The 18,907-nt window shown below is 39.7% G+C and overlaps 1 protein-coding gene across 5 annotated transcripts in view; it reads left to right on the top strand.

The window, feature by feature from the left end:
* pde4d (phosphodiesterase 4D, cAMP-specific) overlaps window positions 1-18,907 on the top strand; it is a 172,349-nt gene that overhangs the window by 103,739 nt on the left and 49,703 nt on the right. The window contains exon 1 of one of the 5 annotated variants that reach the window (XM_051421460.1): window positions 14,963-16,158. The exons of the other annotated variants lie outside the window; for them this stretch is intronic. Within the exon in view, the coding sequence (XP_051277420.1) occupies window positions 16,070-16,158 (89 nt within the window). The 5' untranslated portion in view covers window positions 14,963-16,069. Of the gene's footprint in view, window positions 1-14,962; window positions 16,159-18,907 lie in introns of those variants that run through there. 5 annotated transcript variants of the gene reach the window in all.

Genomic DNA, 18,907 nt, shown 5'->3' with positions numbered 1-18,907 from the left:
AATCATATTAATCAATATTAAAATTCAACATAATATCTTAGTGAACATAGTAGTAGCATCTCACAATATATATCTTGTCATATCACACATCTCAGTTGAACTCTAAAAATACAAATGAAAAACATTCACAGACTGTCACTCAGCAGTGGGTCTGTGAGATGCTTTGCTAAGTGGAGGGCAACATATGTAATGTAATCTGTCACTATGATCACATTTGGTCATATTCTCAATCTCATATCACCCCTTACCAGTTCTTTTGACATCTGTGACACCGTTATAATTTTGCAGGTATTTTTGTTGAGGAGGAGGACTCTGCATTTCAATAACAATGGGTGAAGGGTGTGGGGAGAGATGAGAGGGGAGTTGAATATGGGAGGCTTGACTCAGATCAATAGGCTTGCATTGGGATGGAGAAAAAAAACAAATAAAGAGAGAGCAGTTTTCTCACCACTGCAGTATATTGATATACACTCCCAGTCTTTGTCATTACTCTGGTGTGTGTGTGTGTGTGTGTGTGTGTGTGTGTGTGTGTGTGTGTGTGTGTGTGTGTGTGTCCACTAAGCAGTGGGGGGAGAAGGGGTTTCAGGAGTCATACACAATGCGCCCCAAAGCTTGTTTAAGCACAAATTACATCTCACTGCAGTCAATAGATTGTCCTGATAACTTCTGTCTCTCTCTGTCTCCCCACCTTCTCTCCCCCCTCCATCTCTCTATCTCCCTCCATCTCTATTCTCTTTCTAGGTAAGTAACAAAACAGCAGAGATTTTATCTGAACATAAGATGCCTCAAAAGGTATGGAATCATTATTGGTTTTTCTGAATAGTATATTTTTATGGCAATCACAAACTTGAAGACTCAACCCCAGTGATATTATAAAACCATCTTCAGCATCACTTTACATGTATAAGATGAGTTAGTACTAATAATCTGGTGTATGTACTTAATAAGTACATCTTTCATGGCTGTAAGCAGTGATCGGTTAGACATGATAGTAACGAATAATAATAAAAACACATAATAAATAATCTTCTTAGAATGTAGCGGCAGCAGCCATATACTAAAATCCCATCTTATTTGTAAGGTTGCCTGTCTGTATAATGGGACTGACATGAGCAGTATGTGTCTGCACTGCTTTCACCTAATGGCGGTGTTGTGTTTTGCTGCTAATCTGTTTATCTAATCAGATGCTGAGGTTAGGGGGTCTATCTCATTAACTTGCAGAATATTGATTTCCTGTGTTTAGAGCAAAGCACTCTGCTGCAGCCCGCTTCTACCTTCCCAGATGGGAGGAATGCAGGTTACTTCCCTCGTAGCTCATCAATCGATCCCGCCTCAGCTCAGGGTTGTTATGCTGTGAGTTTGTGTGCCTGCAGTCATGCCTTGGTGTAAAAATAGCTTTCAAAGCAGATTGATTGCTACAGAGGCACGTTTTATGTTTAGAGATGGCTTGAGAGAAAGTCGGAGAGATGGATGGTGTTCAAAAAGATATTAGTATCGTTTTAGCACTGTTCTTTAGATGATTATCTATTCTCTGATGCATTTCTGATTGATGAAAAATAGTCTAATACAACATGAGCTGCTGAGGCTTTGAAGTTATATGTTGCAATCAATAGCCTTCCAAAAGTTCTAGTAAGGAAGAGTCTCATATACAAATTCTTACATCAATGTTTAGAATTAACTTTTTTGAAATATGTGTCTTCATCCATGGTTGTCATAGGAGCATGTAATCAGTAGGTGGATAGGAAGCTTGATATAATCTTTGTAGCAAAATTTGCAACTATATATTAATAAAAGTTTAAAGTTAGTACAACCAGGCATCCATCTCTGCAGAAATTCAAAATCCAGGACTAGACATCCAGCACTTGAGCTGAACTTAACCTAATCTCACCCTTCAGCATCACTCAGACTGCATACAGAGATCAGAATCTCAGTTTAGCACTGAAAGAGTAGGCCACTTATCATTTCACCAGACTCTTAAATATTCATTTGAGTCACGACAGTGGTGCTATAACTCTGTAAATAGTTGATAGATTAAATTGATTGTACATGTTGCATTTCTGCTCTTCTGCTGCTAGGGAGTGTTGCAATGAATGTATCGTCACTTCTGCTGCCATCGGCTAGAATATGATAAATGTGTGGGAGTGGCTTCTCTTGTAGGGAGCACATCAATGTGAATGTGTGCCATTTGCTGCATTGAGGGTGGTGTGTGAGTGTGTGTGAATGTGTGATAGTGTGTGTGTGAGGGCAATGCGTCATTCTGCGACTTGCAGAAGCCCAGGAGCTCCCCTTTGGTAGCTCCCATGCTGCTTCTATCCGTTATGTAACTATGCTGTTCTCACACTATTGCCCTTTGTCTCACTCTTTCTCTCTTTTTCTCCTCATCCCTCTCTACTTTTTTGTTTTTGTGTATGTATGTGCAGAGTGTTGCAATTTTTTGAGTTGTTTTTGGGTGGGATTTAGGGGATCTTTTGTGCTGATGCTGTGCTCGGAAGTGTGTGCCACAGTGCAGCAGACAGCAACTTGTAGAGGTGTCCAATCAGTATTCTGTTTGTTATGCATTTTCTTTTTTGTCTCTGCTTTGCTCGCTTCACCTCTTTTTGTCTGTGTTTTCTGTGCCTTGCTTATAGTATAACTGTATTCTTTCTGTCTGTGTATCCAAGCACCCATCCCCACCCACTCATTCTCTGCAGCATACTTTCCTGTGATACAGCTGGAGCTGGAGCCACAGTTGGAGAAAAACGTTTTTTTTTACGAGTACTCCCTTTATACTCATCACTTATAAGGGAATTCAGTTATATACACCAGGGAGTTATTTTCTCTCTTATAAAGAAAAATAGATAGAGTGAGTGTTTTGGAGAGGAGGTAGGAGGGAGAGAATTAATTTATTCTGTAATATTGAGGAAAAAGAGTATACAAATGTATACTTGATCAATTTAATCTGCATGCTACTTTAAGATGTATTTAATTAATCAAAAATAGTTAAATGGCATCTGTCTGTTAATTTTTCTTCTTTTACACAATGGCTGACTGGATGATGTCTGCACCAGGCAAAGCTTGGACAATAGGTGACCCACTGTACATAACTCTGCCATGAGAAGCAGCTGTTTTTACTGTCAGTGGGAGCAGGTGCTTGTCACCATGGCATACCCATTACCTTTGTGGACAATTTTAATGATAGCCGTAACATGATACTTTGTTGATCTCTGTGGGGAAGCTCACTATTTCTATGCTCCCTTCACAGTAGAAGTCACTGTAGGGTCACATACACAGCAGCACACCTGCAGCTGACAATGTGGTGCGTACAAAGGAAAAATCCTCTTTAAAACGGTTATCTATTGGAAATACCTGGCAAAGTGTTGATTGTATGAAGTTATCATAACACCTGTATTTGCTAGTCAGGGTTCAAGGACTGTACATGTCAGTGTCCTGGATCACCATTCCCCTTAACTTGGATTTCGGTCACTGAGCAGCTCATACATTTTGTGCTTTAAGAAATAGTAAAAAACACATCAGCTGCTAAGTAACAAAAATCATTATGTTCTCCAACCAACACTGGAGTGCACTGGCAGCACTAAACGCACTTCTTCTGAACAAGACTCTATGAAAGTTATTATTTCTTAAGAGTTTAACATTTAAAAACTTGTGGGTGTTTTTTGATCAGATTTGATTGACATTGGCAACAAAAGAAGATATTTTGCCATCACTTTTAATTCAGATAAATCCTAACTGGTGCATCAAAGTATATAATGTCCCACCCCACAAACAAATTAATAAATCTGTCATGAAATAACATAAAAAACTATTCTAAATTAGACCCTAATTACAGTTACAGTACTGCTGTAGATGATGCAGGTTGTGAGAGTGGGTATACCACTTCATTATGAAGTAATTACTAGAATGCAGTGAACATTAGGGGGTCTTTATAAAACATATCCTAGGGTGGAATTTTCCTCAGCAGTATCTTCAGTGGGGTGAATACCTGCCAGAGACGGGGGTCCTCCAGTAGAATTGGGGATGTTTTTACTCGGTGCTCCTCCCCGCTGTGTCAGTTTCCCCACAAGTCAAATTTCTCTGTTTTCAACAAATATGATCCACCAGATGGTTTATAGTTTCCAGTAAAGCAATAGGTTCTTCCTTTGATCTCGTGTCATAAAAAACAGGAGTTGTGGTTAATGTTTCTGTACTTGCCTGTCTGTTCGAGCCTTCAACTACATCAAACACACTGGTGTACTGGAACACATATCCATATGCTTGTGCACACATGCAAGCACGCACTACACACAGTCATTCACATTTGCCTGTTTTCAACCACAAGTTCACATATGCAAAACTGAAAGGCACCCAGGCAAGTCAGCTCTAATGACGCCTATCTCTTCTGGACTTAACATCTGTTTGTGTTTGTGTGCAAGCCATTAAGTAGAGTTTACTTCATTGTCTTTGCTTATTGTCTGTCTTTGCCTCTTAGAGAGCAGAGAGTCTATGAGACTGAATGAGTTGCTTTCAGTTCAACAAAGGATGTTGTAATTGTTCATCCCTCTAACCTTAACCTGCACCAGCCTCACACAGATTTCACACAAATGTAACAAGGCTTACACAAGATCTCTTCTCACTTCAACCCCCACACTGACTTTTACAGAATATTTACACATCTTAAAACTCAATTTCTCCTCCCATCTCATCTGCAGTTGCACAACACTGCACATTATAAAACATTTACTAGGACTATCTCCACTTTATGTTTTTCCATTCCTCTCCTCTTCTCTTCGTTTAAAGACCTATTGTACAAAAAAAATTATGTTTTCTCTGTTGCTTCTGCCATTTGTGCATTGCTCTACCGACTTGAGCCACCACCCTCCTGCCCGGGGTTTCTAGTGGGCTGACAGGTTTCATTTGGTGATAGTGAGGTGTGGATGAAAGGGGGGTGAAAGATTGACTTTTAAATGTCATGTGGAGCAAACACAGAATGCTATTATCACCATGATATGCATGGAGTAATACATTACTGGTAACACAGGTTACAGTAGCCTGAATACCAACAAAAAAATGAAATGTGATCATGATTAAACTTTTTACTTGGAAGTCTGTGTTTATAAGTGATGTTCACAAATGGTCGTCTCTTTAGGAAAATTGTCAGTCAACACTTTCTTCTCGAGCTTTCTGGCCACTGGTTAACCATCGTGCCTAGGCTTATTTAAAGGGACATTGTGTAGTGTTTTAAGTATTTTATTAGCTAAAATCAATGTCTTCATTCATAAATGTGTCCTCATTGGTGTAAAATTACCTCTGCCAATGATCTGACTTATCCTCGTAAGCGAAGAATTTCTTATCTGTATATACATTGGACGGGCAAGTCCATGGAGGCTCCCATGTCGTTCCGCCATTTTGAAAAACTATAATCGCCGAGAGGGACATAAAGCACTAGCCTACCTGTCTCGCTAATCCACAACGCGTTTTCGTTCAGAGCCGGCCTCACGTGACTGAAACCAGCTATAACGGAGAAGGAGATCAGCGAGAGGCGCTTGTAACTGCCCCGGCACATTTGAAAGTCTGCACTGCACTTTAGTTAATAATGGAGAATCATACTTATGCCGAGCCACAGGAGAAGGAATCCTCGTCGCCAAAAAAGCGAAAAAGGGAATTAAAAAGGCAATGTGACCGGCAAATTCAAAAACGAGGGTAAACATCGGGGTAGCTTTTCCCAGGTGGAAAGAGCTAATGAAGGAGAAAGACTTTCAAAGGGACGCTGAAGTTGCCTGCTTTCTCCTCGACAGGTAGGCTTCTTGGTACATAACGAACAAACAATATCCCAAATTTATTTATAATATTTATTTATAATATTTATTATAAAGCTACAAAATGTGACACTTGAATATCAGATTTGCAATCACAAGCTTACTTCTAATTAGGTTTAATTACACAATAATTCATCATTTTGCCAGGTTTTTTAATCAATCACACTTAAAACTGTAGTATTGTATAGACATTTAAAGGTCCAGTGTGTCTATTGGCAGAAATGGAATAAAATATTCATAGGTATAATTTAATTACTGTATAACCACCTGAAAATAAGAATCATTATGTTTTTGTTTCCTTGGAACAAGACATTTTAGACGCTGCGGGTTGCCTTCCATGGGGTCAGTCTGCTATTTTTCTACTGTAGACTAGAATAGAAAAACCAGACACTGGCTATAGATAGGGCATTTCACATTTTCCTACACACTTTATAGCCAGTTCTCATTCACATGTCGTCAAATACAGACACAAGCGGTGTTTAGTTAGTTGCAATCTCCAACTTAACTGCTAGATGCCAATAAATCCTACACACTGGTCCTTTAATTGGAAGTACACATAAATCTGTAACAAATCTATTTAGATGTGTTACTCGCATTCAATATTTTGTAATGGTAATGCGGAACATCGTTCGATATATCTGCCCTCACATTGGTCATGTTATACAACACTTTGGATGATAGTTAATTTGTAAAAAAAAGCGGCTTTTCCCTTTAATACTAAGGCCCTGTGACCCAGCAGATGACGCCTAATAAGCGTGACATTTTTTTATTTTGTGTTTTACTAGTTCTGTAACTTTTGTATTCACACTGCCCCTTTGCTTGTGTTTTATCACTCAGCACGTAAACTAAAATATGAGCCCATTATGCAAGTTTTTGGAAGGGCGTGTACTGTTCTGTGTGACAGAGTTTAGTGGTTTCCTCCACAGTTTGCAGACAGAATGTTACAGACTGAGCCATTTTCAGAGTAAGATAATTTTACAGCCTGCAAGCCTCCTCCTAACCTGTAATTACTTTAACAGTTTAATGTCACACAAGTCCCCCACAATGCTCTTTCCTACATGCTGCTCCTTCTTTATAATTCATGCCCTATAGTGGAATGTAGGGCAGTTACAGAAAAACATGAGAGAGTAATGCTTTGCAATGAATTTCCATTACGCAAATTTCCTTCAAAATAGCCATTCACATCCTTAAGTCATTCATATCTCTTGTTCATTCAAATAGTTTTCAGATTTATCCCAATAGCTTCAATGAATATTTTCTTGCGATGTCACCATCAATTCATGGTCCCCAAAGGATAAATCCTAATGACTTTACTACTAAATATCTTAATATATATTTATATTGACAAAAATAAAACCTGAACATTGGGTTTTGTGCTAATTAGCATATGTTAAAAGCTGTACTGGCATGTGTGGGAGAACCACAAGGTTTCATAATTTTTTTCATATGCCATGACAAAATATAAATGTCTGACTTGCAAGTGTGATTTATAAATGATAAAATGGATTTGCCGCTCTTGTAAAGGTTGTCTCTCAAAATCCAGTTTTTAATACCTGTCTTAGATTTTTTTTAATTGGAAACACTTTCACCATTATTGGAAATGAAATATGTTTTTGTGCTAACATGGTAAATAAATAAAACAGAACAGACAGGAAAAGTGCTAAATTACAGTAAGCCTCAGCTTCACATTAAAAAATGCTAAAACCTACAATAAATAGTTGGACAAATCCTGAAACAGTAATTTAGCATGAGAATATCCTCTTATGTATTTTTCTCAACTGCTGATAATAAATTAGATACACTGCCTAAAAACAAACTACACGGAACGGTATCTAAGTTCTTCTTCATTAAACCAGTGTAACAGAGGACATGTGTTTTCCCGTGAGCTTACAGTAATTAGCGTATCACCGGAGGTCATCATTGGGTCATATCATCCCTCAGAGGAATTACTAATCACACCCAGATAGACACTCAGTTCATCCAGTGCTGTGATTAAGGCTCAGACTAGTCAGCCAGTGCAGGGGGAGCTAGTCGAGCGCCTTGGCTGCAACAGTGACACAACGTTGGTGCAATGCAGGAAAAGTCTATTTTTGGAGAGGTTGAGCAACAGAGCCGACACCATGGCTGGGAATGGATGTGTAGAGAGTACTGGATGGGATGGATACACATATTTAGGGGGTAAGAGTGGGAGCAAACTGTAGATCTACACGACAGGGTTGCAGAGTTTGAGAAATGGGTAGTTGCAGTTGTAAGCATGTATCTTTATCAAGACTGATCTGTAAACAATGTGTATCTTGTCACTTTTCTACATCTTTAACAACCTTAGACTAGAGAAATGTCCTCACTGCTCTCAGGTGAAAACCACAACAGAGACAACAGGCAAGTAGGGCCAAAGAATTTATCAGATGAAACTAATTACACTCCTGTGTCCTCCTGTAGAAACAAACATTGATCTAGTACAAACCAGGGCAATTAATAGCCCTGCAAGTGCAATGCAGTGCTATTTTAAGCTCCATCTATCACAATAACCTGAATGCACCAGATGGTTTGTTACACACAACCATCTGGGAAGTTGTCGTTAAACTGTTCGGAAATGGGCAAGCACTTTCAAAAAAATACTGATGATTGGATGAACCATCTGTCTATCGCAAGTGAGCTTCAACCAACATGTACACTCGATGTAAAAAAGCCTTCAGTGCTGTTCTTTGCTCTTCTTTCAGTGAAGTAATACTCTTCAGTTGTAATATAACTTATGCCAGCAGCAACTACGCTAACCTTCTATGGGAGTCGCCACTGTGGTCCCTGGAAAAAGTAAAACTAAATGGCTTGCAGCCTTTATTAATGTTATGAATTACACCTGTGGTTTTCCTGCTATGACATGTCGAATGCCCTCTTAATAAGTATTTTATTAAAACTTAATGGAATAGAAAAGGTCAGCCAACAACGTACATTAAAAGAATGTAGACAGTGCTAATATCATTTGTAAGACGAATATACTCTATGTTGTCAAAGATTTTTGTAGCACAGTCAGTAATTTCAACATCCATACTTGTTTTTTTTTACTTTACCCTAAAACGTGTTTTTTGAGCTGTATGTGACTATGCTGTGATGAAATGCATCAATGCTGGTGTTCAAATTATTTTTAATTATTAAATTATAAACACATTTGAAAATCTCGTTTTGTGGATGAAAAATGTCTCAACATGCCCTCTACTGTTTGAAATCAGCCTTCACGTTTTAAGACAAATGCTAAGATAGAATCGACCTACGTCACAACATTTCTATATAAACAGTGTTAATGCCCTTTAATCAGTGGAGGGCAGCCCACTTCCACCAGCTTCTGCTTTGACTGGGAGTCTGTGAAAGTGATGCGCTCATTTTCAAATGTATACTAATTAAGATGCATCATTCACAGCAGTTTATGCTAATGTTTGCACTTTAAACAAAGGAAAAATTACAATTATATATTATATTTTTTCACTATATACATCTGTCACTGAGCAAAATAAATAAAGAGCTGCCGGCTTTGAGCATTGTCACTATGCAGAATGGTGATTGGTGGTGAAATTAATGAGCCCTTGGACTTTAAAGTTGATACAATACAGCCAACTGACTGGGGATTACTAATATTTTCTGACAACCTAACTAGCATGCTCCCAGAGTCACCCACTTTGAAAATGCACTTGCTTCGGCAGGGTGAGCGGATGAGCTTAATTTGATGACACGAGTACCAAGCTCTCATTGAAAAGTGCAATGCAGCAGCTAATTGGTCCTATTTACTCTGTGATGGTAGCAGATCAGAAGCACAATGCAAGTAACTGTTGGAACACTTGATACTTATTGCACATGTAAATTTCAGATATCTTTGAAAGTTTGAAGAGAAGGAGGCAGGTCAATCTGGACATTGTGACCTGAATCAGTGCATTTGTCTCCATAGTACATCTGCTCCACTGCTTAAGAACTGCATGTATACTGCTTAAATAACTTTTCAACATTAATGTATTTATTTAACAGTTAATTAGATTCTGTGTTTTACCCAATTGGCAGCTCCTATTCTCAGAAAAGTGAACGAAATGAATGTTATTGTTAAAGCTGTAAATCTTTTATATATTGGTAGTTCATCAGATCACCCACTTTCAAAAATGAAAATAAAGAATCTGCAATATGTGGCTTCTCCATGTGCTTCACTTGTGCAGACACACCAGTGTAATTTTTGACGTTAAGTGGTAAATTCCAAAACCTGCAATGAGTCCCGCAGGTCTGCAACTCTTAATTAGTGCTTTATTGAAAGCAGGTGTATTGGAAAGGTCAACCTGCAGCATAGCATATGTAAAAAGCAAATGGAACAGTGGCATTGATTGTCAAGACAAATTTACAGTATTGTACTACTACAGGTACCTAATTGGAGTGACATGCATATATGATATATATATATATATATATATATATATATATATATATATATATATATTACAAACTGAAACTTATGTTTTTTTCTTACTTTTGACTGCCAGTATATTTGGCTTTTGGGATGTTATTGCCAAATCTCCTATCTCTTATATTGTTAGTTCATCAAAACAAAGAATGTGGCCTCCCCATTGTTATAACTTGTGTGGACAAGTCTCTGCAATTTGTGACGTCAAGGGGGAAAAACCAGCCAGCAATAAATTCCGACATATCCTACTGTTTACAACGAGCAGGGTGATGTTTTCCCTTGTCAGCACACTGAACTTGTGCTGTTTTAAAAATTGGACAAATAAAAAAAAACACAAATCCACAGGTAACCAGGTCTAATTTAAAGTTTTTGTGACTATTCTGTAGCAATTAGTAAAGTAGTAGTTTTTCTCTTATAAAGCAACTGGTAAGGTTAGCCAATACAGTGTTTGAAAAATAGTATACTGTAAAGTGTACACATTGTACCCTTTGTCACCCTTTGTAGTGCATTGTGTATAGGGAGGTTCCCAGAAACAAAGTAGGATGTGTATAACAGTGTACACAAAGTGGTATTTGCAACATGTCCTGTTGATTTCAGTATTGACACTTTAAGATAGTGAAAGTGATGTTTTCTCTGTCAATGTAATGGGATAATGAAGGTATCACAGGGAAGAGCAGAGTTGATTGCACCAACTGTTAGTGAGACCCATCCTCAGCAGATGGTGTTGTAGTGGAGCTTGCCTTGGGTTATGGACCATTGATATTTCAATATGCTCCCATCTGTACCTGCTCTCAGAAACTGCCTCATAAAGCAGTCAAAATGGATATCACCACTTACAGTGGTGGTTTTTAACCAGTTATTCATGATGCTTTTAATCATGGTGCCTGGCCCACCATCTGATTGAGCAGATTTATAAATGAGGGCTGAATTAGTCTCCTTTCTGTTGCACTTAGTGAAAGAGAATAGAATGCAAATATTGTGACATTGTATTATTATACATATTTTGTTATGAGTTGTGTAACAGTAACACACATTTTGCTGGGGGACCCAGTTTGTGAAGTCAGACTTGGGAAGGAAGCTTGTCGGTGATCATCTGGTGGCCACACTCCAAAATAGAGACGTGGGCCCAACAACATGGCAGGCAAAGGAGGGGATCTTGGTATTCTGATTCCTGGCATTGGAGACTGGTTCTAGGGATGTGGAACGTCACCTCTTAGGTGGGGAAGGAACAAGAGCTAGTATGGTAGGTTGAGCTGTACCAAGTACATATAGATGGGCTTACATCTACTCATAGCCCCGGGTCTGGAACCAAAATCCTGGAGAGGAACTGGACTGCCTCCTGCTTTAGAGTTGCCCAGAGTGAGAGGCATTAGGTGGGTGTGGGCGTACTCACAAGCCCCTGGCTAAATGTTGCTGTGTTGGAGTTCATTCCCGGAGAATGAGAGGGTCGCCTCTATGTGACTACGAGTTGCTGAGAAGAAGTGTTGATTGTGCCTCTGCACTGAACAGCAGTTTGGAGTATCTGGCCTTCTTGCAGTCTCTCGGTGGGATCCTGAAAAGGATACCGCAGAGGGGCTTCAATGCTCATGTGGGCAATGATAGAAAAAGCCAGAGGGGACTGATTTGGAGGAGTAGCTAACGTCTGGACTACCTTGTTTGGCCTGTTGCCACCCGACACCCAGATAAGCAGCATAAAATGGATAGATGGATATTTTGTGGCATTTCAGTGGGTAATCAGGCGCAATATGCCTTATTAGTTCGCTTTGAAATTCAGCTTAACCTAGAGTGAGGAGCATTTAATTTTGAACACAGTTTTGTTTTGATACTCTTGCATATTTAATACAACACACACTGTACTTAGACTGTAAGACCTGAGCACAGTCATGATGTTGCTCTTATAGTGAGCAGTGAGCTAGGTATTTTTTGGCAGTAGATAAATGTTGGTAATGTTGCATTAAGGAAATGCGTAAATAAAATGCATGGAAATTCAAGGATAATCTTTAGTGCGTTGACACATTGGTGCTAATAGTCATAGCCAAATTTGTTTTTCTTAATAAAGATAAACAAACAAATAAATATAAAATATTATCACACTAAATGAAGTGTAGAATTTGTCATCTTGAAAATGCAGTATTTAAGAATAATTCCACTGATGGAGTACAATATATGCAGCAGACAGACATGTAGTCTCACAGTACAGTACACAGTTTATGTACATGTATCTGTTACCACTGAATACAGCTGCTGCTTTGTTGTAACCCTGCACGTTTTTCTAATAAAATTAAGCTCCTCCCTTTTGTCTTTTGGCCTGCCTTAAAATCAAGTCGATGATTTTGATGAGTCGAAAAACCCTCTCCACTCCACAAGTGAGCAATTTTTTTGGGCACTTAAACATTCTTCACATTCTACAAATGGCCCTTGAAGCCTCCATGTCCCCATTAGATGTGGGAATCGAATTACAAATATCTGATTCAAAGGGGGAATGAGTTAACCTTTGCTCAAATGCCACTGCATAACCATCTGTGAATGGCAAGGAGGAGGACCGGGCCCAAGGCATTTCCACAGCCACACACAGAGTGATGGACAGCTAGCCTACCTCAAAGGAACTAAACGTGCACGAGGGCCCAGTTTTCTCTCAATCTCTAGAGAAATGTGCTTCCCTATTTGAATCTAAAGTATGTGGGATTTATATAATAATATGATGATAGAGTATCTTCACCACCAAATGCCTATAAATGTGTGGTTTCTTTTTCTTTTTTTTTATGTGTTAAATGCTAAATGTGGCATAGAAATGTCATTTGGCTACACAGAAATGTCACTGTCCATATATGGATTTTCTTGTTCCAAAGCTTACCTTACACTCCTTTTCAGGTTGTGTGACTTGAAGAGTTACATCATATCTGTTTTGTTTTGCAAAACACCTGGAGCTAAAGCAGTCATACTGTAGGCAGGACATGCTGTTGGACCAGCTCTGTGATGTGACTGTAGAGGTTGTTCAGCCTGCGCTCTCTGGACATCGATCTGCGGATAAATGAAGAAAAGTACTTTGGTAAATGTCAGTACACGTGAAATCGATATGTACTTGTTCCGCTCTGTAATCCAGCCTCCTTCCCCCTGATGCCCAGTTATAGAAAGCCATGTCAGACCACTAATGTAATGGAAAAGGCCTGCTGATTCAAATATGATGTGATATTTTGTAGATGGAAAATACATTGTTCTACTTACCAGCAGGGGTCACAGATGACGATGGGTTAATACTGCTCCAGTACTTTATGGCTGTAACATGTTATTGTGTTAGCTCCCTGTCGAGCACATATTGTTGTTTCAAGGTTGTGTCACTACTGCAGAGTGATGAGAAAAGCCTCACCATTGCCCTTTTTCTAAAGATGCTTGCATGTACATCCACTTCAACCCTCCTTTTCTCCCCTCTCATCCAGCCCCTCTCTCTTTCAGGTTGCAGGAGTCGTGACAGCTCACCAGTGTTTAGTACAGCAGGGGCCAGTAGCCCCCAAAGCAGGGACTAAGATTATGCAATACCACACACATTCAGACACATACACACAGAGACATACAGAGTATATTCTATTATTAGAGTGCTGGCCCCGATTCCCATTTGTACGTGAGATGTCTGTCTTGTTTTAAGAATAAATCTGAGAGACAGATGGAGAGTTGATTTTTTCCTGTATGTGTACATAATGAATAACAGGTGCTTCAGTGCTTTCTAGCTGCTTCCTTGTTTAACCTTCAAAGCCCTTTAAATTGAATTTCTGTCTCCCTGTTGCTGCCTAGACTGTCAACCCTGCCCCTCTACACACACAAACTACCCACATCCCCCCAGAGAGCTGCATTTCTGTCTTCATTTTCCCGCAAGCAGATTCCTCAACATTCAGCACTCCTCCACCCTATTCAAGTGTGGTTGTTGTGGCTGAAGGTGCAGGCTTACATAGGCTGTGAGGTGGTTTGACTTTTGGCAGGAGTTGAGAGGCTGCTGACGTGTGTGTTGGGCAGGATGTGTGTAAGAAGCAGGGCTGGATCCTGTTTTTCAGACCGCAGCAACTGGAGCTTAGCCACAGCTATGGCTCTTAATGCAAAACACACACACAGACGCAACCTTAGTGTGCTAACCCCAACCTCGGCTCATAACTTCCGTGCCAACACCATTTGCACACATATGCACAAACTAATATGTGCACGCAAAGTCACTTATACACACGCATGCAAACACAGACACTCTGAATAACAATGAATTACATAAATTGTAGATTTGCTGTGATTTATCTCATTATCGTTATAATTGAGTAGATATAAAAGACAATTTGACATTTACTCTTTTTGATTGCTGTTTGGCTTATAGGCAGGATTACAGACTCCATCTGGAGTCCAAAGCCACTGGTGTAAGAACAGAGGAATGCATTATACTGCAGTAAGGCCAATGACATCCTGTATAACAAGTTTTTTGAAACAAACGTACCTTGAGAGGCCCCCTGCATGCTTTCACAGTAAGACACGTACAAACTATATGTCACACATACACACATTGCAGAGAAAAATAATTTCTAAGTCATTTGTTGTGTGGTTTGAAATTTCATGGTTCACTGGCATGCATGCAGACACTAGAGACAGATGGAGGGTGTGCTTAGAGTAGCAAAAACAAAAAACAAACTGGCAGGGGCAACACCAGCGCTTGCGTTGTTATGACGAAGGAGGGCTATAATAGAGACAAACACACACTACTTTAGAAAAGCAAGGCAGAGCGGAAGATGGATTTAAGGGGAGGAAATGAGGGGAATTACTTCTGTCAACACTTTGCCCATATTACTTTTTACAGTAGAGGCTTTCTGTGTCTATATGTGCAGTCCTGTGTGTATGCAAATTGTACATGTGCAGACTTGTTCCTCTCTGAATGAAGTGGAGCAGCATGTGGTAAGAGGATCAATAGGTTTAGCTGACTGGATACTGAAGGAGCAGGCACACCTCTTACACAGGGTCAGGACATCCCACTGACTGGAGCAAGGAAGGAAGGAGGGAGGGGGAGAGAGACGAGCGAGACAGAGACAAGGGGAGATTCTGAAGAGACGCTACACTGTTTTTTTTTCTTTTTGTCTCCCCATTTCCTCACTTCCCTCCCTGGGAGGTTGCAAAAGGGCAGAACAGAGAGGGAGACGTAAAGTAAGAGAGACAAAAGGGGCAAATATGAGAGGATGAAAGCAAATGTGAGTGTGTGAGTGACTCTGTGTGTAACATGCTCTGTCATGCTGGTGTGACTACCGCTGCCTCTCCAACCGGCGTCGCTGGCTGTCAGGAAAAGGAATGTTTTCCGGAGGAATGAGTCCCTGAACCGGTTCACCATGTGGATGTGGGACAGTAATTTCCAAACCTTTGCCGGAAGAATCCCACGGAAAAAAGAACAGCGGTTGGAGAGCTTAGCTTGTCCTGCCGGGTGGCCGCCTGTGAGCTCGTACTGCTGAGACTCTTACTGAAAGACACACTGGGCTCAAGTCTGCTTGCAGTTCATGTTTCTTTTTTGTTGTCTCATTTATTGTTTTTTTTTATTTCTCTTCTGGAACTCAGTGGATTTTATGGTGCTATGTTGTTTGATTTTATTTGAGTTGGATGTAAGCCAGCCCTTTTTGCAGTGATGCACTAGGACCAGTGAGGTTGGAAGTTCAGAAGGGGCTCTTTACTGGAAGACTGGTCTGAATGGGTGCATCACAGCAGTGGACTGCAGTATGGGACACTACATGTTGCACTGGGGCCTGCGGATACTGTGGGACAGTGTCTGTAGATAAATTCTCAAATTCTTAAATTCTCAGTCAAGGATCAGTCCTGACACAGCTTCGTTATGAAGCCTGGACAATGTCCAGGTGTTACCAGTGACAGGTCCATGATGCACCTCAGCCATTTTCCTTTTAGGAGGCACTCCTGGATATGGTGAGTATTGACAGTGGTGATGGTTTATACAAACATGTGAATTTGTTTACTTCTTGTGTATTAGTTTATCATTTCACAGGTTTACCGAAACACATAAACATACACATGTTGACACACATAAAGGAATATGTTGAACTCATTCCCAATACATAAAATGTGAATTGGTGTGTAGATGCATGTGTTGGCATGTGTTTTTGTTTTTGTGATATGGCTCGAGCTCCCTTAAGATTAGCCTAGCCCAGCCCAGTGCAGTTTTTTTCCCAGCTTAGATGTATTCAGGGAAATTTATTGTTAAATGGGCCAGACATTTCCTGTCATTTTCTCCCACACTAAATCCCCACCAAGTTCATCCACAAACAGGAGGGTCAGTCAGAAATAGACGGCACACAGAGGTACATAATGCTGAAATCGAGACTGCTTTTCAAAACTAGCTGGAAAAACATCTCGATAAAAGTGCTGTGTTGTTGGGTTTCTCTGCTGTCTTGTTTTGATTAGTCATACTTAGGTTGGGTGTCTTATGGGAATTGTTGTCTCACAGCTATGTTATAAACTGGGAGGGACACAAAGGAATCAGTGATGTCATCACAGTGGGCTGTTGGGATATGAACTGTTCATATTTCCAACAGGGTTCTTCCAGTGGTTTGTTTTTCATTCTTATCAAGAAAAAGATAATAAACCAATTCAACAAATGGTAGGGTTACTTAAACTGCCGTCTATCAGACCTGTTTGTCAACTGTTTGGTAATATTCTTCTCTGTGGTGTGACACTACACATGCATACACATGCTATGCTTGCTACGCGTCACTACAGCCTTAACCACATTTTTTGTCTTCTTTGTAGTCAAAAACAGCCTTGGGCCTCTGGGTATCCCCTATGCTTTGTTTTAAAGCTAAGCACAGACATGCACACATAGTTCATCATTTTCTCTGTTGTTTCTCTCTCTTTATACCAGTGGATGATGCATGGAAATGGCAGGAGGATGTGGAAAGATGAGCTCTAGATCAGATGTCAGTGCAATCTACACTGTATGTGGCACAAATTGTACTCATCAATAGCAGCCATTGATTCGACTGATACATCTGCTCATATTGCAGAGGACGAGATGTGCCTAATAATGCCATTTAATAGGTTTTAGTGTTGAATTCAACATCCCATAATAAATGGAGTAGATTTTTGACTTGAATAAATAGAGGGACATTAACTGACCTTTTCAGCAGAGACAGTGAAAGAGCTGAACTCTGTGCAGACGTCAAAGCACAGACAAAAACATAAGTGTGTCCACCAAGCTACTCAGACACATGTATACGCACACACACACACACACAAAAGAGGGATGGCCTTTAAATCAGGAAGCAAAGTTAAATATTCCTTGGTAATCCATGAATATATTGTAAACAGAAATAAAGCAAAACATCCTTGTTTCTTTATTTCCTCTTCACACACATTGGTAGCAATTGTCATGCACTCAAAGGCTGTATAAACATTTTATAAAGCAAGTTTTTATAGTCAGCTTGTAATTGGTAAGTCATTGTTTTAATCAATAGAAAGTTACACCAAGTATCTGTTGTGGTGTTTTACAGTGAAATGCTTATATATAACCCTCATTCAGTTAATTTGCTTTTCCTTTGCTTTAATCGAAAGTCATAAGCCCTATATAATAAAAGTAAAAAAAGAATAAGCACTATCACAAATATCATAGGAACAGTGAAGAGAAAGAGAGAAATTGTGTTTCTTTTAACACTTGATACAGTCTTCCCTTGTTGCTGTAATTCTTTTATTAATTTAAGAGAAATCCAACTAAGATGTAATTTACAGTCTGCTCCAATGTATTGTGTTGCTGAATTGGATGGATGTAGCAAATCTAGTGACAGCATTGCAACAACAATTCAGGGCTGTCATGGTTGTCAGAGTTGAGCATTAGTCTCTGAAAATGGGAGACGAGCCTGTCAGACTCCATTTAAACCTCAGGCAGGGATTTTTTTTTCTCTTTCTCCTCACAGTAAAGCTATGCGCCATGGTAGTGTATGTGAGTGTGTTCGAGTCCAGAGGAGCTTTCAGGAGGATCTGTATTATTCATTGTACCTTGATAATGGACCAGTCCCTTTCTTTCTGTGCCAGACCTGTGGTGTACAAGCAGAGGAGCACTGAGAGAATAGAGATTATAAAGATTACACAGTGATATGGATCTGGGTAGTGAATCACAAAAGATAAATATATGTATGTCTAAAATATGCATATGCACTCACTCAGACATGAATACTTGCAGTAAATGTATTGTTGTGTTTATTTGGACTTGCAAATTCCACATACCTGTCACTCCAGAGTTTATTGAGGCCATTGAGGAACATTATTGGCAAACGCTCTTTCTCTCTCAGCAGGCCACACTGCATTATAGGGTTATTGTTACAGTCAGCATCTTTATCGATTATTATGCTTCTAGTCTGCATACAAACCCCTAATGTACTGTATTGAGACTCTCAGGAGTGATGTAATAATTGACACGCTGTTTTCATCTTACATTTTTAAATGTGCAGAGTGTTGCCTTGAGCACCGCAATGAATAAACTGAGATGTATGATTGTCTAAACTTCATTAAACACTAACCAGAAAGGAAATGAAAAGTGTGTGTAGTAATCCAATTAAGTGAATCCAGTGCCTCGGAGACCAGGGGGAGAGGAAAGAGGAGGCTATATTTAGAAAACAGGGATTGGAAATGCATTGCTGCATCACTACTCTCACCGTCTCTCCTA

Source organism: Dicentrarchus labrax, unplaced genomic scaffold (assembly GCF_905237075.1).
Source record: "Dicentrarchus labrax unplaced genomic scaffold, dlabrax2021, whole genome shotgun sequence".
Lineage (NCBI taxonomy): Eukaryota > Metazoa > Chordata > Actinopteri > Moronidae > Dicentrarchus > Dicentrarchus labrax.
This window is presented reverse-complemented; position numbering and strand designations above follow the sequence as displayed.